This window comes from Passer domesticus, chromosome 1 (assembly GCF_036417665.1).
Source record: "Passer domesticus isolate bPasDom1 chromosome 1, bPasDom1.hap1, whole genome shotgun sequence".
NCBI lineage: Eukaryota > Metazoa > Chordata > Aves > Passeriformes > Passeridae > Passer > Passer domesticus.
In genome coordinates this window covers 86,708,481-86,734,318 of record NC_087474.1, presented here as the reverse complement: position 1 = coordinate 86,734,318, position 25,838 = coordinate 86,708,481, and the positions used below count along the sequence as shown (strand labels likewise).

Here is a 25,838-nt window from a genome sequence, read left to right as displayed (position 1 = left end):
AAAAAATGGATGAAAACCAGGAGAAAGCTTTGCAAGTGGCTGTTTCAAAGGAGTTTACAAATATAAAAGCATTCTAATGCTTCTGAAATATGTTTGAAAATGCTGATGTCATCATAGAGTAAGCATTGAATTCAGTTGAGAATTCCAACTCAAAATGGAATGAATTTCCTGCCTTTTTCTTTTTTGTTTTAGCTTGTTTTCCATTAGCTTCATTTCCTCACAGGATCACAGACTGGATTAGTTTGGAAGGAATACCTGTAAGACATTCGATCTGACCTTTTTCCCCACATACACGCTCAGCACCCCTGTTACTTGGCTGTGACATGTTGCTCTGTGTCATGTCCAGATTAGCTCTGATCGTCTCTGAGGGCTAGAGATTCTGCAATGCACTCTGGGCAACCTGTTTGAACATTTGGCCACATTCATTGTGAGGAATATTTTCTTATTATCTCTTCAAAATTTCTTATTTCACTGATTTCCTCTAATCTGGTTCTGCACCTTGCAGGGAAGGGTTCTGTCCCCATGCATTCTATAACCACACATCAGGTACTCTGTAAGTAGATCCCTGTTAACTCCTGTTCTCCAGAGTGAGTGAACCCAGCTCTTCCAGCCTTTCCTTCTATGTCGTTGGCTGTGTGCCACTGACATTCCAGGGGTCCTCTGGACTTCTTCCAATATGTCAGCATCTTTCTTGTCTTGGGTTGGCCCAAACTGGACAAAGTATTCCATATGTGGCCTCACAAATGCTAGAAGGAGGGGAAGAATTACTTCCCCTGTCCTACTAGTGACCTATAATTAATGCAGGATTATAGACTCTTTGCCCAGTCATATCCATGACACTTTCTTACTTGTCTCTGCTTTGAGGCTGAGAAATTGTGTCTTAGTCACTCTTACTATTGCAGCACTCTTGTGTCTTAGTCACTCTTAATAAGGTATGACTTTGAACATCCATCTTCCCTTTTCCTGACCTTTTTTTCAGTAATATAACTGAAATAGGATTTCTCAACAAGAAATAACTTTCTTGTGTGGTTCTAATCACATCATCTCTGCATTTATTAGAAGTAAGAACAGATCAAAGATTTAAATACTTTCATAACCCTGCGCCATGATTTGCTTTTGTAATAATTTTTTAACACTGCTTAATTTTTTTTCCTTTTTAATTTTTTTTCCTGTAACTAATGAAACATCACCATTTTGTCTCTTAAGTGCTAATGTTCACTTCAGAGCCTACTGTACAGCTCATTCTGGTATTGGGCTTCCCTATCACCTCACCCATCTCACTTTATCTACTTGGAATTTATTTGCCATTTCATTGGACAATTATTTGGTTTCCTAAAGTCATGCAGGTTTTTTTAGTCCGCTCTTATGCTGGCTTTCCTGAATAGCTCGATGTCATCACTAAACTCTAAGCTTGCTCTCCAGTATTTTCCAGTTCACTGTTCAATAGGTTGAAGGTCTCAGAGCCTCTCTTGAACCTCAGGAAGGATCTCCTTCCTTTGTTTGGAATGGATTGTTTTCTCTTACTGTCTGTTCCCTATCTTCCAGCCAGTTATTTACCCACTTCAGGACTTCTTATGTGTATACATAGCTTCCTTTAAGCCTTAGGTGATGAATTTTGCCAAAACTGTTTTTGAAATCCAGCTAAACCAGACTGCTGTCATTCAGAGATCTCTCAGAGAACTTCAGCAGACTTCTAGGGCAGAGCTTTATTAATCAGAACCTATGATGTCCCTTCTCAATTGATCATATTTCTTCAGGTGTCCACTCATTATTTCCTTTATTATAATATTGAGTAGTTAACATGAAAAGTCTTTAATTGCCTAGATTTCTCAAAACTTTTTAAAGACTGGTGTCATGGGTGACATATGTACCATGCACTTTTAGTTAAATCCTGTTTTGTCCTGAAGCTTCGCACATGCTTTTTTGGAATTTCTCCTGTGTCTTTTCACTAAGCTCTGATATCTTTCCTAGTTACCATTTAAGTGTAGAATAACTTTCAAATTAATAATTGGCAAACAGTTTTCTCCTTTGATGCACACCTTCTTAGCCTTTGCAGCATCCCTAAGGTCACTGTTGTGGACTATATTTGAAACTACATCCTCTTTGTTCTTTTATTTTACTGTAATATAATATTAACTATGAAACAGGAATGCAATAAGTGTTGTCCTGCAATGTGCAAAATGCAATAGGACTGTGACATGTGTTTAAAGTATTTTATGTACAAGTCTATGCATTTCAAAATACTCTTGTGTTCCACTGAAATATTTATCTGTTGGGCAGTTGAAATACATGGGACCTGATTGACCTTGTAAACTAAAACTATGTGGTAGCTTGACTGTGGCTTTGTGCCAGATGCCCACACAGCCGCTCCATAACTCCCCTCCTCAACTGGGCAGGTGAGAGAAAATACAATGAAAGGCTCAGCAGTCAAGATAAGTACAGGGAGAGATCATTCACTGTGATACTGTGTTACTGTCATAGGCAAAACAGACTCAGTGCTGGGAAATTAGTTTATTTACCAATAAGATAATGAGAAATAAAACCAGATCTTAAAACCACTTTCCAAACAACTTCCCCCCACGCCTCCCTTCTTCCCAGGCTTAACCTTCCTCCCCGCAGTGGTGCAGGGGAACAAGGCATGGGGGCTGCAGTGAGTTCATCACACATTGTCTCTGCTGCGCCTTCCTCCTCAGAGGAAGGAATCCTCACATTTCTCCCCTGCTCCAACATAAGGTACCTTCCATGTGGTGCAGTCCTTCAGGAACAGGCTGCTACAGGGAGGGTCCCTTCTGAGGTCACAAATCCTGCCACTGAAGCTGGTCCAGTGTGGGTTTCCCACAAGGTCACAGCCTCATTTGGTCATCCACCTACTCAAATGTGGATGGTCCCCAAAGGGGTTCTCAGCTGGCTGCAGATGGATCTCTGCTCCACCATGGACCTTCATGGGCTGCAGAGGGACAGCTACCCCACCGTGGGCTGCACCATGGGCTCAGGGGAATCTCTGCTCCAGTGACTGGAGCACCTCCTCCCTTCCTTCTTCACTGACCTTGGTGTCAGCAGTGCTGTTTCTCCCACATGTTCTCATTCCCGTCTCCCACCTGTTGTTGCACAGCAGTTTTTTTTCTCCTTCTTACATATATTATCCTAGAGGTACTATCACCATCACTGATGTGCTTGGCCTTGGCCAGCAGCAGGTCTGCACTGGAGATGGCAGCCATTGGCTCTGCAGACATAGGAAAAGCTTCTGGCAGCTTTTCACAGAAGCTACCCCTGTAATTCCCCTCCTTCTTCACCTTGCCACTACCAGCACCTTGGCATGCAAACCCAATACAAGGTGCATAATACCAGGTGGCATAAGATGAAAAATTCAACACAAGTGACAAAAAGATATGAGTATTGATGTTGCTTCTTATTAAAAAATGCTAGTGTATGGGACTTTTTCCCTTACTGCTAGATGTTATTCTTCTTAATACCTGTGAACTCAAAGATTTATGACTAGAACTCAACAATGAATTAATGAATGGAAGGATAATGTTTCAATTTTGCATTTTCTGTAATAGAGATCATGATCAGGAAGCTCTAATATCTCCCACATCTGATGTTCCTTTTTGTTTAGCAAAAATATGAGAGGACAGTAGTAAATATTCCATGCTCAAATGCAGTGTTGTTCTTTTCTGAATCCAGGTTTTTTAGAATTGAGATAATGTAGCAATAATATATACTTATTTTAGCAATTATTTATATGTCTTAAGTTATTAGAAAAAATAGTATTTCTGATGTGTTTAGGACTTGGTACAAGGGAGTTGACAGGAATGAGAAAATATATGGCTCAATAGCTATGGTCAAACCCAGTTAAGCCACTTAAAACAAGTGTTTTTAGCCCAGAAATAGTACTGTACAGCAATCCCATAAAATATTTATGCAACAATGTTTAACACCAAACTGTGCTGATCTTCCTGTCTGTCTAATTATGCCATGTAGAAGATCCATAAGAATAATTGATTTTCATGGATCTAATTTTGGAGCTAATTACTGTAATCTCTTCGATGGCATTACCTGTTTGATTATACGTGGTGGAGAGTCGATAATGACTTTATAGGTTTAACTCCACTCTTCAGTCAACTTTGCGTGAGAGCAGGCCAAGCAGGCCAGCAAGCTTTTTGAATCTAGCATTTGTTTAGAGTTCATGGAACAGGCAAGCTCATACTGGAGTTGTCATTGTCGAGGAAGAATCAAAATTACTGTGAATCAGCAAGTTTGGACATTTTGGCTTTATTTGTAGAAAGAGTGATCTAAGTAAAAACATTAGGTGCCATGTTAGGTTTAGTAAACTGAGAAGTCCCTAGTGAGAGAAATGCCTAGGTAGAGCAAACTGGATACTGGCACTGTACCTAGACATCTGAATGTGGTAACATGGATGGGGAAATATTCTCTCAGAAGGCAGTGTATAAGAAAAAAAGGGAAATGTCTTTCAGAATGCAGAATAGATAGTTTCCTTTATATGGGATTGTGCAGAGTGCATGCAAGAGCCCTCCTGTTGATTGAGAAAACAGGACTTGAAGATGGAATTTCATCAGAACTTACTGGTTTTTAATTCTAATGCATTCAAATGAGAGGATGTTTCACAGAGTGACAGGACAGATCAGGTTGGAAGGGACCACAGCGGGTCATCTGGTCCAACTTACCTGCTCAAGCAGGGTCATCCCTGTTCCCTAGAGCACATGGCACACGATTGTGTCCAGACAATTCTTGAATACCTCCAATAAGAGAGACTCCACAACCTCTCTGGGCAATCTGCCCCAGTTTTCAGGCACCTGTACCATAAAGAAGTCCTTCCTCATGTTCAGGTGGAGCTTCCTGTGCATCAGTTTCTGCCTCTTGTCCTACTGCTTGGTACTTACAAGTGCCTGATCCATCCTCTTGACACTCTCCTTGAGATGTTTATCAACATTGATAAGACTCCACCTCAGTTCTCTTCTCAAGGCTGATCAGGCCCAGTTGCCTCAACCTTTCATCATAACAGAGATGCTCCAGTCCTGTAATCATCTTTTTCACCCTCTGCTGGACCTGCTCCAGGCACTCTATATCTCTCTTGTACTGAGGAGCCCAGAACTGGACACAGCACTCCAGATGTGGCCTCACCAGGGCTGAGCAGAGGGGCAGGATCACCTCCCTCAACCTGCTTGCAATGCTATTTTTAATGCACCCCATGGACAATTTCTTGTCCATGAGGACTCTCCACAGGTCCTTCTCCACAGAGCTTCTTTCCAGCAGGTTGGGGTCCAGCTTGTTTTGGTGCATAAGGTTATTCTTCTCCAGGGGCAGGACCCTGCATTTGCCTTTGTTGAATTTCAGGCAGTTCTTTATCCATCTCTGCAGCCTGTCAAGGTCCTTCTGAAGGGCTGCACAGTGTTCTAGGGTATTGATCACTTCTCCCAGCTTTGTTTTGTCACTTCAGAATTAGGCACACCATCACCTTTCCATGGATTGAAGTGAGGCTGACTGGCTGGTATTTCTCTAAGTCCTTCTTCTTGGCCTTTTTTAAGACTGGGGTGATCTTTGCTTTCTTTCAGCCCTCAGGCACCTCTCCTGATCTCCATGACCTTTCAGATGTGATCGTTAGCAGCCTTGCTGTGATGCCCACCTGCTCTCTCAAGATGCATGGATGCATCTCATCAAGGCCTATGGACTTGTGGATGTCAAGTTTGCCTAGGTGTTCTCTGACCAAATCCTCCCTGACTCAGGGAAGGTCTTCCTCCTGATGTTCATTTGTCCTTGTCTCCAGGGTCAGAGGTCCCTGAGGACTGATCTTGTCAGTGAAGATTGATACAAAGAAGGCATTCAGCAGGGATCCCCCTCTAATAGTTATAGTCCCATGTCATGCTTTGGTTTCCTTTTGTTATTGATGTATTTGAAAAAGCCCTTCTTTTCCTTGACATTCTTGGCCAGATTTAATTCCAGATGGGCCTTGACTTTTCTTGCCTCATTTCTGCTTACTCTGACAACCTCTCTGTATTCAAAGTGGCCTGACGCTGCTTCCATCTCGTGTATAGTTCTCATATATGCATCAGTAATGACAGCAGTTCTTTTTTCATCCAATAGGTGTGTTGCTCCCTTTGCCTGATTTCTTGTTTATCAGGATGCATTTTTCTCGAGCCTGGAGGAAGTGATCCTTGAATACTGACCTGCTCTCTTGGACCCCTCTTCTCTGCAAGGCCTGTTCCTATGGGATTCTTCCAAGAAGGTCCCTGAAATGGCTAAAGTTAGCTCTTCTGAGGTCCATGGTTGTAGTCTTACTTGCTGCCCTGCTTCCTCCTCACCTGTTGCTGAACTCCACAATCTCATGGCCACTACAACTGAGGCAGCACCCAACCTTCACATCTCCAACAAAGCTTTCCCTGTTTGTGTATGAATCAAGCAGCACACCATTCCTTGTGGAATCCTCCACTACCTGTGGCAGGAAGTGGTCATCAGTGCTTTCCAGGATCCCCTTGGCCTGTTTGTGCTTTGCTGTGTAGCTCTCCAGCAGATGTCAGGGTGGTTGAAGTGCCCCACATGAACAATGGCCTGTGATTTTGAGGCTGCTGTAATTGCCTGCAGAAGTGCTAACCCACTTTTTCCTCCCAGTCAGGCAGCCTGGAGCAAACACCCAGAGTGTCAGCCTTACTCATCTGCCCTTTTATCCTGACCCATAAGCTCCTGACTCGCTCATCATCCACCCCGAGACAGAGCTCAGTACATTCCCAGTGTTGCCTCACTGAGAGGGCAACTCCACCACTGTGCCTTCCTTGTCTGTCTATCCTAAATAGTGCGGAGCCCTTTGTGGCAACATTCCACTGTGGGAACTATCCCACCACATCTCTGTAACTGCAGTGAGGTCAAAGCCTTGTGGCTGCACACAGAGCTCTTGCTCCTCCTGTTTGTTTCCCCCCCTGTGTGTTGGGGTACGGGCATTTAACAGAGGCATTTAATATCCCAGTGGGGTCCAGAGGGATACCCCATCATCCTGTCTAGTGGTTGTCCTTTTGTCTGCTTGTGCTTAATTGAAGTATTCCCTCTTAAGCCTCCTTTTGCTACTGGATTGGTTGCTATAGTTCTCCCCTTTCCTAAACCTCTGGCAAGTCCGGCCCTGTCCCTGTTCCTGTCCCCCTTATTGTTGGTCAGATGGTAAATATCAGTAGTGTGATTCCTGTCTGCCCAAGGAGATGTGTGTGGGTGTCAGGGAGCAAAGGAAAAATGAACTTTTTTGCAAGACAAAGGAAATAACACCTGGGCTAATCTCCTTTTGAACTCTTCAGAAACATTGTTCCCAAGAACTTGGTCTGTCTGATGAGCTCCTGTTTTTTACAAACACCCCTAGAAAATTATTTTTCTTGCCTGAATAACAACCCAAGTGGAACCATGTTTTTGTTATAAAACTTTCAAAGAAGTTACTGACCTGAATTGCTCCAGGATGGAAAATTACTATGACTTAAGGCAGCTCTCTTGCAACCCCATAAACATCAGTCCTAACTGAGACCCTGTGAACTCTCCAGCAGGCTGCAATCAGCAGCCTCCTTCTGAGTGGGGCCTCTCAGGGCCAATGAACTCTCAAATTTACTATGCTTGGAGCCACTGACAGACCCTGGCTGATACCCCCACTGCTTGAGGTTCAACCCTTTGCCCCTTGAAAAGGTGCAATGGCATCCAACATGAGCTGAACTCAAGGGGAATTTTTCACAGGTATGTACTCCTTTAGGTCTGTGGGCATGAAAATATATTTTCTATATATTTTCTATATTTTCTATATATTTTCTATATTTTCTATATGCCATAGAAAATTTACCATGAATATTGGTCTCTTAGATTCTTAAATATATCAGATTAATAAGTAAGCTAGGCCTGTGAGTTATTGTCATGTTGTAGTAAATTCTGTAGAATCTTTCGTTAAATTGTTTGAATTAGGCTATCAATTAAGTGCTGTTAAGTTTAAGTGCAGTTTAAACCTTGGCCTAAACCATTGGTCACGTCTGGGACTAAGTTTGGCAAAGGGGTCCACTCTGAACCTTGTGATTTAATAGGTGGGTCTCCACATTCCTTTTTATCCTTATCCTTTCCCATTCTTGCCCTTTTTCCATCCCCAGCCTCCATGTAAGTTACTTTTGGTAGATTTTAGATTTAGATTGATTGATTTTAGTCCAATTTTTCTCTGTATGCTTTAACCATCTAGTAAGCAGTAGGGCAAACCCTTAAACAAATTTTGTCACACTTTCACTTTAATATTAAAACTGCTTTTGCTGTACCTTTTAGCTGGTGATTCTTTGAGCGACTTGAGACAGTTGTTTGTGACAGGTGGAGAGCGAGAATAATGAGAAGACTCCCTCCCTGTTCCCTCTCCCAACCCAACTTCCTGATAAAGACCAGGTAAATTCATACTACAGGTGGAACCACTCGGTGTATGCTTCACTTCCTTGGATCGCTGCTGCCCTCTTCTGCTGACTTCCCAATGCTGTTGTGGCATGGGGAGCTTTTGAATTGTACCAAAGGCCTTGTGTCTGTTGTGATCTTATGGGAGGTTGTGGAATGAAATGCAGTGATTTTATAGGGCCGGGCTCCACAAAGAATTAGTTTTATTCAGGATGGTGCTGTCATATGTGGTTAGTACCCTTTCGTATTTACTTCACAGAGTCATAAATGATGTGGAGTGCTTGTGCTGTGAGAAAGAGTCTGTCAGCATTGAAAAAGCAGACACTGTTCTGGCCATGTTTCTGCAAAATGGACTTGGGCCAGCATGACTGGCAGTGCTGCAGCATGCCTGTGTTGAGCATTTGAGCTGGTGCAGAACTGTGAGTCCATGTAATGCCTCAGAAATGTGGGGCTTGAAACCCAGCTTTCTGATGCAACTCTTCTGGGGTAAAGCAATTTCCACTGCATAGCTTCTGTAATTAAGTTTATTAAGAATTCTGGCACCTTGACAAATGGTTGTATTGTATTGTGAGGCACAGGGAAAGCGCTAGATGGAATCCTGAAGATGTAGGAGGAATTGAAGCATAGCCAGCTAAGTCCAGAAGAGAGCCACAGAGATGATTAGAGATGGAAAAATCTCTTTTATGAAGACAGGCTGGGAGAGTTGGTGTCATTTTACCTGGTAAGGGTTCCAGGGAGGCTTTAGAGCAGCCTTCCAGTACCTAAAGGGGACCACAGGAGAGCTGGAGCAGGAGTTTTTATAAGAGCATGTAATGATAGAGCAGGGGGGAATTGCTTCAAACTGAGAGGGCAGGTTTAGATCAGATATTAGTAATTCTTTACTGTGAGGGTGGCGAGGCACTGGCACAGGCTGCCCAGAGAAGCTGTGGATGCCCCATATCTGGAAGTGTTCAAGGCCAGACTGGATGGAGCCCTGAGCAACCTGCTCTAGTGGAAGGTGTCTCTGCCCACAGCAAGGGGATTGGAACTAAATGATCTTTAAGCTCCCTTCCAGGCCAAACCATTCTGCAATTTTATGATTTAAGGTCATACTAAGATGAAGCTATACAATTTTATTTCCATTGCAGCTGACACTATTGCTAGGCCTGACTGCATGGTTTCTGCCCAGCCTTGAGCTCTTGCAGGGTGCCTGGCTGGTGGGCTCCTGGGCTCTCTTTGGTGTGGCTGTATTCCACCAGGTGTGGAAACCCAATGTGTGCTCCCAGAGGGATTTTGACAGACCTGGTGTAACCACCTGGGGTAACCACCATCTTCCAGAGGGGGAATGAGTGTCAGTTCCACAACTGGGGTCAGTTCAAAGGACATGGACAGGTATTCCACTTCCAAACTCAGGTGTATCTATTATGCTGTATTTATTTTTATAATCTGTGCATTTGTTTTGTTGAGTATCAAAAATTATGGATTTTTTTCTCTTTGCCTCAGTAAGAGTTATTGGACTAACATTTTCATGGCAAGTTGATAGGCTTGGCATGAATAAAGAGAAGCTCTTAATTACACTGATGTAGTGACAGGCACTTCTGTGTACTGACCAAGAGCAAACATCCTTCCCAATGGTTGAGAGCATCCAGAAGTCAGGAGGCAAATGAGTCAGGTAGTGGGGTCCGATTCTCAAGACTGTGACCCCGTACAAGACTGTCATCTTGTGTATTCCTGGCTTGTTAACCAATTACTGATTTTGATGATGTGCAGGGACTTCTCTGAGCATGTTTACCCGCAGGCAAAATTGAACTTTTTTGCTGTGCTGGCTGAAATGTATCAATTGTGCCATTCCAAGGATGCCTTTCTAGGAGCAGCTAAATTATTTCTAAACAACTTGCATATGGAAAAAATTTAAAAAAACCCCTCAGTCTCAGATACTTTGTGTGTGTGTGTAACTATACATAATGAAGTTATAGTTTCTTACATTCTTAAGTTTACCTTTTCTGGGAGGGTGGGGATATGAAGTCAGTAGTGTGACTTCGTAAGCCTTTAGGGACTGAGGGGGGTGTCACAGATGGGGTGACTAGAAGTATCTGGCAGTGGGAGGGGGGTGGAGGATTTCTCAGAGCAAGCCTTGTAGTCTACAAAGGCTATGTACACTACGAGGGCATTGCATGCTGCCCTGCCATGGTGTGGCTGGCTAATAAAAACAAGCCATCTTTCATCAGGGCTACATAAATAGCAAAAGCTTCACTTGCACATTCACTGTGGCAGGGAACTGCTCAGACACATTGCATGGACCAGGGCACCTGCCCCAGAACAACACACAGCACATGCACCTTTCCAAGCAAAATGCACACGCAGACACACAGAGACACACACACACACACACGTAGCCTGTGCAGTAGGCTTGCCTCCTGAGAAGACAGGAAATTAAAGTTTTGTTGCAAGTCTGACTCAGTAGGAAATAGAAACGGAACACATTACATATATTTTCTTTATTGCTGGACTTTTTTTTCCCAGTAAGTAGGCATGATTCCTTAAAGGCTGAGGTTTTTACAACAGTAAGGTTTTTCAGGTCTCTTTTTTTTCTTTTTTTTTTTTTAATCTGTGGACAAAAAGATACCTTTGAACAAAGTTTTGCCTTATATTACAGTATTTCTGTACAAAAATAAAGGTCCAAAATCAAATTATTATTAGCTGATATTCCCCAATTTATTTACAGGATACTCTCAAAAACCTTCATCAGGCAACCAGGTAAATATTAAAGCAATTGCATTGTATAACGTTGCCTTCTCTAGTCAACTCTGAAGGGCTCTGGCCTTTGGCAGTCAGTCTGGGTTGAGAAGTCCAGCCAGAAGTATAAAACATCATGTCTTTCAAAGAAAAAATTAATATTAAAAACTTAAGCTGGCATTATGGAGAATTGAACTGATAACTGTATTTCCATATTAGGGTAGTCTATAAATATTCTCAGCTACATCTCTCTTTATCATACAGCAGATACAGAATGCAGACTTCTGCTACTTATATGGTAATACATATTTGAAAAAGTAAAATCAGTGTATGAAAATTTTGGAGTTTACTTGTTAATAAAACTGCTTATAAAGTAACCATACAATTGTAACAACTATAACTCTGAACTATTAAAATGTACAGAAAGACTGTTTACACCATTGCACATACTTATTCCCTTTGCTTCAAAAGACTTGTGAAATACAGAATAAAATTTGTCAAATTTTACTGACAGCTCAAGCACGCATGCACGATGTGCACATCCATGGAAGCAAGGGGAAACAAAGTGTTGGTGTCCATCAGGAAAGCTGCCAGCAGCGCTCCAAAAAAATATACCTTGCTCTTCTTCCCTCCCCCTTCCCACCTGTATGCAGGCCAGTAGATTAGTGCATAATGGATGAATATAACTCTGTTTTCAGTGTTCTGAAAGGACAAAGGAAATCCTCTTGACTTTTATCAGCAATTTTAGATCAATACAAGTTAGGCTTATATGGTAAGGCACTTATTACTGCTTTGTATTGCAGTGGATCGAGTCTTAAGGCATTTGTTACATCAACTGAAGGTAATAATGCTTTGGAAAGTTTTGAATGAGCCAGCCAGTTCCAGGTATGTGACTATTCCAGGTGATTTTCCCCTGCCTCCCTGTGGTCTTTCTAAAACATTGTTTGAAGATGTTTTCCGTTGAAACTCCGGTTCTTGGTTAGCTTGTCAACAAAGGTGATCGATGTCTCCAGGTCATTCAGAGGCCAAGGAGTGATGTATTCTATTTAGGGTGCAGTAGAACTGGTTTTGTTTTCACCTGGAGCTGCCCTGACTTTCATGACTACTCACGGATCGAGAGGTGCTGTAGCGTTTCTTCACGATCATACTGATGTAAGCTTTCATCAGCTTTGCAATGTCAACCACCTGCCAAGAGTATGAAGAGCACAGTGAGGTAACAGTTTATGAATGAATTTCTTTGGACACTAACAATATAAAACTGTCAAGCTTTCAACAAAATCCTTTTGCAGCTAAAAGGATTGACTTCTCTCCATGTCATTCTGTCTTCCCTTTAGCTTTACAGAGATCTTGAACAAATCTCTAACATTTTCAGCCATTACTTGAATTACTAAGTGGCCTGGCTATCAGAACAGGAAGACCACAATAACAAAACTACCTTGCTCTTACCTCGCTAGTTTCAAAAAGCAGTTCTCTTTCATCCACCACGATCTTGTAGGTGTTGGCAAGCGGAGCACCAAATGACAAGATATGTTCATACTGGAACACCTCCAGAGGCCTTCCTTCACCACGCTTGTAGACAGAAACTGCATCAGCACTGACTCCAAGCCACAACTCCTGTGGGAATCCCCCTTCTTTACACTAGAGAAAAAAATGGAAATTAACAGCAAGGGGAACAGTGGGAGCCACACAACACTTACTGTTGATGCTTTTGTCTGCAACCATTTGTTAAAAAGTGCATATTGCTTGTCCTCTTTAAATGTAGCCTTTTATACTTGTACTTGTTTGCAACCTGTCAGAATAGCATTCTGTCCCTCTATTTTTACGCTTAACTGGTGGATTTAAATAGCTACAGAGTTTGCTAATGGGAGTAGGCTTTTAATAGCTCAAAGTTTATTACATCAGCTGTCTGAGCATTGTGATACTGTATTTATGGTTTCACTGCTCTGGAATGAAATCATCACCTATACAGTGTAAGCTGTAGTTTGAATGTTCATATGGTCTTACCTCTACGTCAAAGAGTGTTGAACCATAGCCAGGCCATTCCTTAATCAAAGCCATGTACTTTGCCATGGCCTGCTCCTGATTCATCCTCTGGAGTTTTTTCCATTTGTCAATAATACTAGTCCTGGAGGCTGAGATTTCCTCTTTGACCCACATGTCTAACATCTGATCCTCCTCAACCTTCTGTTTGCTGACAGAGCCACTTCGGAAACTCCTCCGCAATGTTCCTTCAAGAAAGCTGGCTCGTTTCTTCTCGGCCTTTTCTGATGCAGTAAATGTTTTGGTTGACTGTGTAATCCTGGACTTCAGCTTCTGCAAGGGATAGACTTCCTCCAGTTCTGGTATGGTGGTGTGCACAGTGTAATCTCCCTGAAGGTACTGAAGACGCAAAGCTGCAAGGACCTGGAGGGTTTCCTCAGGAGCAGGGTAATGTCCTTTAATCACTGCTTCATGAGCCTATCAAGGGGAAAAAAAGGTAGCTTTTATAAATCAGCCTTTGAAAGAAATACGAGAAACAAGGGGAGTAGAGTTACTCCCAGGCCAAGCCAGAACCTGAAATAAATGATCCATTAAATAAATCAAATGGGATAAATCTCTTGGCAAATTTAAGCTGGACAAGACTGGGTTTACCAGAAGAACTGCAAGGCACCTGAGGAACTAAATGGGAATTACTTTTACTAGGACAGCTTTTAGTGAACTCCCGTATGTCAGAATAACTGAACTATGAAAAAGGAAAATAAAATGTAAAGGGGAGAAAACAGGATCTAAACATCTGATTGAGGAGAAGCCATCTATTGCAAGGGCATTAGGAAGAAACAGGTCTTCCATTTTGTTTACTGCTATCAATAATCTGTCTGTGAAAACTGATGTTTCCCGCCAAACAAGCCAAGCTCTAGAACAGCTTTGTAATTTTACTGAAGGGAAACAATATATCTTCAATGGATCCCAGATCAAGTTAGTACAACATCTACATAGGACAGTGCTCTGTAGGCATGAGATTCTGAACCAAGAAGACTTTTAAAATTCCAGCTCTCTGCACACCCATTCAAACTTGTGAAAATGTGCAGCAGCTAGGTGTTTTCTTTCATATGACGGTAGTAGAGGAAACATACACCCATTCATTGTGTCTGGAGATCCAGGAATTGCAAGCTTAGTAAACACACAGCTAAGTAACAGCTAATTCACAGCTAACTAACAACTAGTTTGTTTAGGTGTACAAAATGTGCCTTTAAACATACAAAATGGTTTACCTGAGATTGTACACATGCAGAAGAGCGAGCTGTCTTTTAGAAATGGAAGGACAGTATTTTAATGAGGAAGAACTAAAAGATTTTCTTCAGGGCCTTATGATCATTAAAGGATTCAGACTTTAAAATAATGGAGACTGCAGAGTTAAAACTGATGACAAAAGGGAATTTTCATAATTGTCTGAAAAAAGTTGATGACTGACATCAAAAGCAGATAATTAGAAAAAATAGAACAGAATTGATGTTAGAATGTAATGTTAGCTCTTCAAGGTACTGCTGTAATATTGCTGGTAGGGATTGAATGTCATGCTTTGTAACAAATAGTACTGATTTTGGCAAGACATAAAGTATTTGGCTAAACACTAGTCAGCACAGAATGCCATATGAAAACAATCTGCTTCAGCAAGTGTGCTTGTTTTAGCTGTTCATACAGAACACTGCCTGAATCAGCCTCTTAAGCCAATAATGTAACTTAGAGATTTTCTTCTTGCTGCTTGAACTTCATCCCAAACAGAGGCACCGGATGACTCCTCTAGAGGTAACAACAGACAGACAGAATGGCCGTGTTTCTAAGCCCAGCCAGGGCAACCTATTGCCCAGATCCTTCAGCCAACAAGAAACAGTTCTGGACTGAGCTACAGCAGCAGGCTGTGGAAGGAGACTTCTGGTAGACTTGTGATGTAATATGTCTACATAATAATATATAGCAGACATATGTAATATCTATGTAATATTAAGTCTTAAAACTTAAACTGAATAAGGAAGAAATACTCTATTACAGGGAAGATGTAGCAGGGGAAAACCCTTCATATGTAGGAAAATTGAGGTACATCAGTTCTTGATCACATCAGGCTTGCTCACTAACAGAATGTCAGTGTCTTGGTGTTGCAAAGAGCCAGAAATCTTAACTCTATACAGAAATCCTTATCTGTGTCTAGTGTCCACTGAAAGAAGCTGACTACTGGAAAAATTTTTAATCATTTGCAATATAGCAGAATGTGAGAAGATCAATCAACAATAATAAAAGCCAGCAGTGAGTTTCTGAGTAACTACAGGGATTGATATAATAGATATCCAGCTGCTGATGCATTTAATTTTCATTAGAATTCAATTTAACTTATTTTATGTTTTGCAGTGTAGCCTCATTCTGGGCTCAGCATGTTCACTAAGTGGATTTCTGTTCATCAGAGCTGTCTTACTGCTGAGACTGGACTATTACACTATGGTACCTATGAAATGATCAATTTTTGACAAGATAAAAGGCTATTGCTCAATTAGTTCTGTACAGTTGCCAGCAGGAATCTCTTATTAATTAATTTGTTGCCAGTCAAACTTTTTTTCACTTTATTTCTTACAATTTCTTTAAAAAATAGTTTAAGAAGAGGAAAATTAAAAGCAAGTATTATTCTTTTTTATGCAGCTTAGATTCAGTTATTAATTTTTCTACCACTATACAGAAAGCAATTGACAAGTAATGCAGAAGTAAGAAACATAACACTGGAAAAATCATACGTGCTTCACTTATGTCAGGATAGGCCTATTTTGACTACTGAGCTGCTTCCTTTGCTCTTGATGCTTGAGTAGCAGTGCATTCAGCTGAACAGAAGCAAAATAATATCACTCTCTTTGCTGCCTAGAACCCTTTCCCCCCTCCTCTTTAAAGTGCCTCAAAACAGAATCTTTGTTCTTTACCTGCTCAAACATAAAGGCAAATTCCACGCTATCTTTTGGGACGTTTTCTGTGTCCAGGAAGCAGTAGAGCTTGAAGTAGAACTTCCAGTGCATGTCCCCAGCTTCAGCAGTGGCAGCAAGCCTGCATCATTTTATTAGGAAGGAGAGAGATCAGATCTGTGAAATCTTTTCTAAATTGCCACCTGCAGAATCTAAGCAAGGCATCAGCTGAACTTTGCTTTATGTGTGTCTTTGTATTTAGAGCCTAGAGCAAAATCAAGGACAAATGTTGGCTCAGTTCTCAAGTCAAAGGTTTCTAACCCATATTTTCTTAATAAATGTTGATTTTCAGATAAGTCAGCTGTTAATAAAAGCGCCATTACTAAGTCCTGTTATAAAACTGCATAACACTTAAAACACTCCTTTCCCCCCTGTTTTTATGTGGATAACAGGGGCCAATTGCCAAGCATAAAAAGTAAGGTTGAAAAACAGGTATTTAGGTTGTATTACATTTTCTTACTACAGTGGTTTCAGTTCTACTGGTAAGAGAAATGTTGTGAGCTGTACTGTGGTGACTTCCATGTGAAGTTAGCTAACAGTCAGAATGGCAGTGACTGCCTGGAGCTCAGTTCTCCACATTGCCACACACATTGCCTCATTGCCAGTAACCATGGAAAAATTTATAGTAGCGGAGAAGAAAATGTGGAAATAGTGATGAGAAATATCACTCTACTGGTGTCAGAACAGAGGAAAACCAACACAAGTGGTTATTAAATCTTTTAAGGAAACTAAAAAAAGAGATCCTTTTGTTCCAAAACTGGCCACGTGTGTAATTCAGTGCATCATCACAAACAAGCAAGTCAAAGAGAAAATTCAGCATTACTGAAATTGGAAATTTATTTAATTGCTACTTATTAGAGTGAAGAGAGAAGGAGAGGTACACTCACTTTTCAAACTTTGCCAAGACATCAGCTACAATGGTTCTGCTTTCAATTGCTTTATCAGTAGTTCCATTGTATTCAAACAAAGCAAACATATTTCTGCTATCCTCCATGGCCAAGCCACGAATTAATTTTTCAACCACCTAATGGAAAAACAGCACAAGAAAAAACCATAGCATGGAAAAACAGTATCACAGAGTTAAGACAGATACTTTGAAAACAATTAGAGCTAGGTTTTACATTAGGCTAAAAATGTTATTAACTTGTCTTCATCAGCATTATTAATTCTTGTCAAATTCCACTGTAGTTGTTATTATTTCAGAATATGTATGTGCTATCTCCTGGACAGACATAACCCTCTGTATTTCACCAAATCAGCAAGAATCTTCCAGTTTTAGGAAGCAGCTTGGCTCTCATACACACCAATGTCTACCAGAGTTTCTCCAATAATGCTCTCTGCCTAATTGCTTAGTGTTTCCTGTAATTTTTCCTGTAAGAAGGAACTACAGCTGGGTAAGCCTCTGCAGCACGAAGCTTTTATAGCAGGGATTTCTCCAGAACATACTGTGGGCATTTAAGCCTTTCCTTCCTGGAAAGGAGAGACTGGAAGAGAAAGCCCCAGTGATTCCAAAGTGCAACACTACTGCTGCCTGGGACTGGCATGTGAAGGGACATGCTGATTTTGTTACAAAGACATTCTGTCACCACTCCTCACCTCTCCAGCTGTAGTGTGTGAGTTGATTGTAATCTTACAGGAGCCCCCACCATGGCAATAAACTGTGGATGTCATCTCCTGCCTGCCAATGAGTGCTTCTATTTCATCTCGCGATGGCACAAACTCTCTGCATTTGGTTTTCTTCAGAGATTCGTAAGTGAAAAGTGCGTATTTCTCCATTTCGGTTCCTGGAAACTGGTCACGAACCCTGTGAGACAAAGCTTATTACTTTAAGCTGCAAGTGTGTGAAGTTTGCTTATTTGAGAATTTTTTCCCCTGAGATTATTTCTGTATCCAGTACACTGTTTAATTGACATGCTCCAAGTACAAACAAAGCTTTTAAATTATTGAGTTTGTTGGTGGACTGACTTTCCTAACAACACACTCTGCATTTTTCCATTGCATCACAGCAAAAGGAACTCCACATTCTAGTTAATGCTGAACTGACAACAATGGTTTATTATTATCTAATGTTCACTGATATTTTAAAATCAGATTTGCAATCACAGGTTTGTACCTCAAATACATCTTTAAATATGATACTGCTCTTTTATATGCACGATGCATATCTCATAAAATTAAGGTAAGTGGGATGAAGAATTTTTAACAAGTTGGTTTGGACAGGTGAAAATGGGACTTGGGGATATTGGGTGGAAGTCATTTAAGTTTATACAGTTACAGGAAGCGCCCCTTTTGCCAACATCAACAAACGGTTCATTCAACAGTAGCATTTGTAGCATTTTGCTTGATTCTTCAAATGTGTGTAATTCCATCCAGACCAACTCACACACACTTTTTCTATAACATTTTGGTTTTAGATTCACTGTTTGGCATAACCAAAAGTGAATGCTAAGTGAATACATCCTCAAGTCTCACTTCTAGATATCTAAACACTGTTAAAAGTGATGGTGCTTTAGTAGATCAAAGGTTCTCACCTTTTGAGATGAAACTTCAGATATTTGAGGATGCTGCGACTGGGCAGAAATGTGCAACTCATGCAGGTGAGTATTTGCCAACTGTAGAGGTTCCCCACGCTCCCAGGGTTAGGCACTTTATTGGTTTGCTTGATGAGCTGACAGTAGAGCTCATCTCGGAGAGGTCGTAAATCATGTCCTGTTTGCAGGATACCTTGGATTATAGGGATGGGATCAGACATAGACTCCAGCTGCTGTAAAGAATTAAAAATCTTGATGGCTTCATCCTGCAGAGTTGTGTAGCCTTTGTCTTTCAGCACTACAAAAGAAATATTGGGAGAAACATGTTTAGATGAGATATGAAAGAAAAAGGACCCAGTCCTAATGTGGAAATCACTTAATGCTATTCTGTGACCTTGTTATGCAGGATATTAGAATCTGTATTTTCCATTTCAAATGTATGATGCAAACTCATTTTATGTGCTTATTTGCTATTGCGATTTGTTCCAAATTTAATAACTGAAAAGATGTATCTTGATTGATTTTTTTTTGTGATGGAGAGTTTTTCTTTCAGAGGGAATCACACTGCTGAAGTGCCATATCACACTCCATATTAACCTCCCAGCCTCCTCCCAAAGGTGAAAATTTGTGGTCTGAATAATATCTTGTTTAATATGCAGTTGCAAACTAAGATAACCAAATCCTTTTCAAGGACATCAAATTCACAGTTATCAATAGCTCTGAACCATTCATTCAAAAGAGACTTCTAAATTAGTGTTTGAATCAAGAATATTAAACGAGATGATTACACTCATTTCAGGACTAAACAAAGCATTACTTTTTAAAACCATGTACATTCCTAAATGTTATTTCCCATAAAAATCTTTCCTACCCATCTTATAAAATGTACACGTTAATTGGAAGATGTGGCTAGAAGGGAAGGAAGGGTAGGAAGCAACAATAATTTAAAGAGGAGAATATGATTCAAGGGGACTGAGTGAATCAGGCTTGTTTCAGTGCAAGACTTTTCAAATTCAGTCTTCTTAGTTGTATTGCTGACAGCAGTAGAAACATTGCCTTCTGTAACACTCTTGAAGGAACACCACAAGCCCATGGCTCTATGCAACCAAACTGCTGTTTTCAAAAGAGAATAGGGAAACTTGTCTATTTGTACCATAAACATGCGTTTTGCCACCATTACTTCACGGTAGACTTAAAAATTCCACCCTCTGGTTTAGTCTTTCACAAGGAAAAGTGGTTCTGTTATTGGAAAACTTACAGTTTAGATTGATGTCCCCATATGGCAGTGGCAGTAATGGTGAGTGCAAGGGATGATGAGTGTAACGGAGAATGGGATTCCTCTTATAAATCTGTTCAACCACATCAGCATTCAGGCAGTTTTCCTATTGGGGTAAGAATAAAAAGAGGTTTTGGGGTCCAGCTTTAAGAATAATGCGATGCTTTGTGCCCTTAGCTTGGTTGTAAAAAACTGAGCAATCAGTGTTGCCACCACTATTTGGTGCGAAATCCAGTTGTGGGTGCTGTGGCTGCCAAGGCATGCTGTGGGCTATGAATGCTCAGTACCTGCCAACCTCAGGCCTTCGATAGGCTTGCTTTATCTGTGCAGTAAGAAAACCAAACTACAGCAGAGCTGCAGGACACCAAAATGAAGTATCATAACAATTTCTGAAGTGTGTTTTCATTTTATATTAATTTTTAGTCCAGTAATTTATAATGGGAAATATGATACCTGTATTAAAGTTTTATTTAAAAATATTTCTCTGGCATAATTAGCCTTTCAGCTAGAAACTGCACAAGCTACCAAACAAAATAGTCCAAAGTGCTGCTGTAAACCTGGTGCACCCACTCTACACATTCAAATACTACTCTTACTGTTCTTCTTAGGCTAGGTTTGACAGATGTGTGACCACTGTCTTCTATCAGTCCTGAATTCCATGTATTTCTCCTGCTCTGAAGAATAGCATTCATAATCTTGGAACTGAGAACTTAATACCTCTGTTCCATGGGAGAAGAGGTGGCACTCTCTAAGGGAAAAGGTCAGTAGCAGTTCTCCCCTCTTGCCTAATTCTTTGGTCTCTTGTGAGAATCCTTATCCTCTCATAAATGCACATTAGCAAAAAGCTCCAGAAGGACATTCTGTGGCTGTGTATGCACTGTCTCCAGTGAGATTGTAAAACACTAAGCAATAATTAAAAGTTTTTCTCATTACACAGAGATATGAGATGCTAAGCCCATGCTATCATAACAAAAGAAAGGGACCATAATGACCAGAAAAAAACCAAAAGAAGTCAGAAGAGCTGTTTAGTCCACATCGTGGTGTGCTGCTCACTGTGGATAGAGCCAAACACATCTGCTAACTCATGAACCTGAACAATGTGCTCTACTGCCAGGTGTAGCCTGTCAAGTTACACAAACCAGTAAAACTTGTTACTATTTTAATGGAAAAAAGTTATCCCTCTTGCCCTCCAAGCTGCACTTCAAAGTTTGCTCTTCTACTGTTTAGACAGAAATTCCTTTATCAGGTCAGAGAAGACATTCAGGTTTTACAATTTTAGTCCATGTCACTGTGTAATTAAAACGTAATTTTCTGCTTTATTACCCAATATGGCAAAGCCAAAACAAAGACTTAAGGAACCATTGTTTCTCACCCCATGCCATCCTGCTTGTGCCTACCTTAATATCCTGAATAAGCTGCTGAGTTGGAGTATCAATGGGTGCCTTTGTGTCAATCACGTTCTGGATGGCACTTGACCAGCGGGTCGCCTCATTAAGCAATTTCGTATGGAGACGGTAGCAGTGTTTGCGTCCGTACACGGTCACATTCCAGTAACCTGGCACAACAGCAAAATTCCTCATCACACAAGCTGCAGCCCAGCAGACACCCAGTGCTGCGTCCCAGACCATGCTGGCAGTCTTTCAGGAACTAAAAGTGTGTGAGTTATTAAGTATCATAATACAGATACTGCGATATTAAAGGAGATTTTCTCCTTTAAAGAAGCCTAGGAGTAGCCTCAGACTACAACAATGCATCATGCAGCTGCCAGTTTTACCCAGTAATCTTAGTAAGACAACACTGTTAATACTGTGGAATATTCTTAGGTCCTTGTAGCTTGTGGGCCCTACTTCTCCAGTCCTGTCTGTAACAGAAAAATCTGAGACAGACTTGCTTTGTACACAAGAGTCTTTCAGAGTCTGTGGCACATGTACAAACAGGCATAAAGCACAAACTACCTCCTCTGCCTATAATTTTACACCAATGAAGTGGAAACTATGACAGGAAGAGCATTTCAGTTCAAATTCTCTCTCTGCATCACTGTACAGGCTTTCATGAAACAGATTCAGTAAAGTGTTTCATCTTTCACTAGTGAAAGCCTCTTTGAAGTGCAAGTGACCCCAATGAGATAATACAGGACTGTCAACAGTCGCTTCTCATTTGCAAACAGACGCTTCCAAGTTGAAAACAAGTTCTGAAAGTGCACAGTGGAGGTGACTCAGGTGTAGGATGTAGGTTGCCACAAACTGGACTCTTACTCTGCATCTCCCTATACCTGCTCCAATGCTGGCCCTCATAGCCCCTCAGCACATAAAATAATGTATGAGAAGAGTGCTGCCCATGTCATTTCCCCAGGTCTTTGATGTGTAAGCATAAGTATTCAGACTAACTCGGCTGCAGTGCCAGTCTGTGATAATTTGAATGTTGGTGAGAACAAATTTTACTCCTCTATACATTACCTATGTTTTTCACCCAGTAATTCCCTGTAGAACACCTCGGTGACATGGGAACTGGATTTGTTCATGGAACTGCACCCATAATAATCCATTTAAAATATTCTTATGCATTGTATCTTGCATTACTAGGTAGAAGGACAGAAGGCATACCTGAACAAGAGCCAACAATTACCTGTCTCTTTGAAGATTTTTTCATCAGGTGGGACCACTGAGCAGAGGCTGTTCAGGACCAGTGTACCCAATTTCAAGGCATTTTTCTCTGAACTCTTGTAGTAGTCCAAAGAATTGTGCGTCAAAACAAACCAACGCTTCTTTAGTTTCAATGAGGACATCTTTGGGTTGTTCTTTACTTCCTTGTGTAGCCACCCTGTTTAGGACACAATTTGAATCACACTTCTTTTTCTTGAACAAAGGTGGACAAAAGTAGGTTGATAAAAGTAAATTGTATACTTTCAACAACAAAAACACTGTGTGAATTGATAAGCTCACATATGAAACAACAAGTAAAATTCTCAAATAATGAAATAATAAAGATAAAATTAATATGAAAACCTTTCCATTTTGATGTTTCACTGGAAGAATTATCTTGTCAATTTACAAAAACACCTTTGTCACCATTACAGTGTTTTCTTACATGGCACAGCAAGAATATAATTTCAGCTGTATTAATTTGTGAGTAAAGTCCACTGCACGAAGAGGAGGCTGCAACGCTAATCATGTTGGCATATTACCCACATTGTATTGTGGAGACAATCTCTTCAAAGCATAACAGATGTTATTTATTGCCTCACTTAGTTCTTACCCCTCACAATGAATTCTTGTCCCTCCACTCTTGTGTCCCCCTTTGACCTCTGGAGCAGGGTTATCCAGTGATGCATCTCTTCAGGAGTGTCAGCATTACAGTGAAGAACCCGATTAGCAGTGATGATCACAAATGAATTGGGTCTATGAAAATAAATGAGAATTGAAACAGCCTTTACAATCAGCATACATACTATTTATCTCACCCCCCCATAACCATAAAAACTGTTCATCTTTTGCATTTTCTATCCATAAAAATACTGTCCACCTCTAATGCATTATTTAGTTACCAGCTGAAGAAAAAAATTATTAAGACTCAGTTATGTTACATTCACATCAAATTGCAAGGGCAATGAATAGTGGGAAAGTTCACATTAAATTACAACTTGTCATATCTCAAATTAAATCTGTGGTGAGAAAAACTTCCAAACTTTAATCAGCTTTGCACGTGAATCTAAAGTGTTTCAGGGTCAGATCTATTTAGAGTGTCTGCTTCAGTAGCTACATTAGCTAAAACAAACTACAGTATACAAAGGTCTATAGTAAAGCAGCATGTGAACATCTATTCTTTTATTTTAATGCAGTGCAACCCAATTTACAGAGAATACAATCTATTTTTAATGAGAGTCTGGCTTTTACCCAATCCTACACCAGGATTCACTGAAGCATGAAGAACTAGCCCAAGAGAAGTGTGCTGATGGCTCTCTGGATCAGACAGGCAGGTTCCTCAGCCTACAATGCTTGCTTTAACCCTTTACCATTAATTTTTTCATCTGGAGCAAACCCCCAAAATTTAACATAAAATCCTCCCACAAGACTAAAAAATCCATGTGAAAAATGCTTACAAGATAAATGCTTAACTTATTGCATTAACATAATGTTGGAGAAATGCTAATTTAAAACTGTGAAAGCTCTGGACATTTGTGTTGTATGGTTAGGAATGGGCTTGTAAATTCACTGTTACTTCTGGTATCAGTGTTTTGGCAGACCAAGGACAAAGCACTAACTTAAAACCAGCTGTTTTACACATGTACACAATGAGGAGAAACTGGAGTGAGCTCCTGCAGTTCAAATAACACCTCACATCCAGTAACCTTATAAGCCAGTCATAGTCTGAACCCAGATTCATTTTTATTTCCCTTAACACTGTTAGTTCAAGAACTAAAAATAACCTTTTTGTTGTTTTTTATGCTGCACTGACTTCTTTGTTATAAGACATTTTTATTCTGGGGAAATAGTTTTCATCCCTGAAGAATACAACATTCATGAAGGAGAAGCTGAACAGAAAAAAACCATTAAAATTAAATTTTCTGCCTACTACGTTACTAAGGAACTCAAAAATGAGCTGGTGGTTTTGTTTGTTTTTTTTTTTTTTTTTTCCAGGCACATTACTTGTATAAATGACAGAAATATGTAATCTTCCAGTTTTGGATCACTTTAGCAGCTGCAGAGTTCAGGTACGAAGCAGTGTCAAGGAAATTACTGAAGCCCCTCCCAAAATGCACCATCATTCCTACTCCATGTTTTAACATGTGGAGTTTAGTGCTATGAAAAGGGAGGCAATAATGAATCATTTTAATACATGGGTGGCCAGAATATAGAGACTAAAGCGTAAAGTGTCTGATTTTGGCTAGAAGAAAAAGAAAGTCACCAGGCATGGTTCTGACTTACCTATCTGGATTGTCAGCAGCACAGACAGAATCAATTAGTCCTACGTCGAGTGTACCCTATAAACAAATATCCAACCAGAAAATGAGGAAGACATTCACTATTACAAAACTCACAGTACTCTTCTGAGAGACAGGAGAAAGAAGCAACAGCTTTGATCAAGCAAAATGAACTGCAGGTTTGGGCATCACTTTCTCTTAACCATTAAAACTACTGAGGAAAAAACTAAGAGACTTGGCTGAGTAGATCTAGTAAAAGATTATTTGTAGTTAGGATGGAGGCAGCTCAAAACCTGCTCTTTTCTATGCTCCCAAACATGCTTGAATTTTTTACTGAAAACTGCCATCCCAATAGAAATTGCATCCTCTCAAAACAAACTTCTAAAGCCATTAAGCAGAAGTTTTTGTTTTCCTTTGCTTGATATTAGATTCCAGATGTATTCTATTAATTACCGATGTATGTTGTACAGAATGATAAATGAAGGATCAGAGAAATCTCGAATTTTTAATTCTTGTTTTTTTAATTTACTCATTAACATTATCTTTGCAAAATTTCAAAACTGAGCACACACTGTGATGTGATAGGGAAGTGGGCCAGATAAACCACCCCCAAAACCAACAGTCATTTTTCATCAAGGTGAATGATAGGAGAGGAATCAGAAGCCACACTCTCACCTTGTACAGCTACAGGACCAAAAATATGGGAGCTCTAGCCAGTGTCACAGCTACCACCACATTTAAACAAAGTAGGTTGTGACTCTCAGAGGCTGTGGCCACCATAGTGGCCCTGATTTCTAAACATATTTGGTTTCAAAAGTTCTTCAGATTTAGACTTACCACAGCATTCTGTGGATTTGCCTGCTCATCATGCATCTCCCGGATCTCCTGCTCTGTGGACGCATGGACTTGACTCAGTACACTGAACCACTGGCTGGGGAGAGAAAGGCAGCAGTGTAAGTAAAATTTTGGCTCTGCACAAGCCTTCTGTCACCTTTGTTCCGCAGAGATGT

At 40.5% G+C, this 25,838-nt stretch overlaps 1 protein-coding gene across 1 annotated transcript in view; it reads right to left on the bottom strand.

Moving 5' to 3' along the window:
- Positions 1–10,864: 10,864 nt before the first annotated feature.
- The window catches only part of MYO10 (myosin X), a 172,636-nt gene continuing 157,662 nt past the window's right edge, over positions 10,865–25,838 (bottom strand). Inside the window, exons 29-41 of the mRNA XM_064427969.1 lie at positions 25,666–25,759; positions 24,833–24,888; positions 23,163–23,305; positions 22,533–22,727; positions 21,305–21,462; positions 19,890–20,013; positions 18,632–18,929; positions 17,697–17,904; positions 16,988–17,124; positions 16,062–16,182; positions 13,126–13,578; positions 12,568–12,759; positions 10,865–12,306 (exon numbers count right to left, since the gene is read on the bottom strand). Coding sequence (XP_064284039.1) covers positions 12,196–12,306; positions 12,568–12,759; positions 13,126–13,578; positions 16,062–16,182; positions 16,988–17,124; positions 17,697–17,904; positions 18,632–18,929; positions 19,890–20,013; positions 21,305–21,462; positions 22,533–22,727; positions 23,163–23,305; positions 24,833–24,888; positions 25,666–25,759 — 2,290 coding nt within the window. The 3' untranslated portion in view covers positions 10,865–12,195. The remainder of the gene's footprint in view (positions 12,307–12,567; positions 12,760–13,125; positions 13,579–16,061; positions 16,183–16,987; positions 17,125–17,696; positions 17,905–18,631; positions 18,930–19,889; positions 20,014–21,304; positions 21,463–22,532; positions 22,728–23,162; positions 23,306–24,832; positions 24,889–25,665; positions 25,760–25,838) is intronic.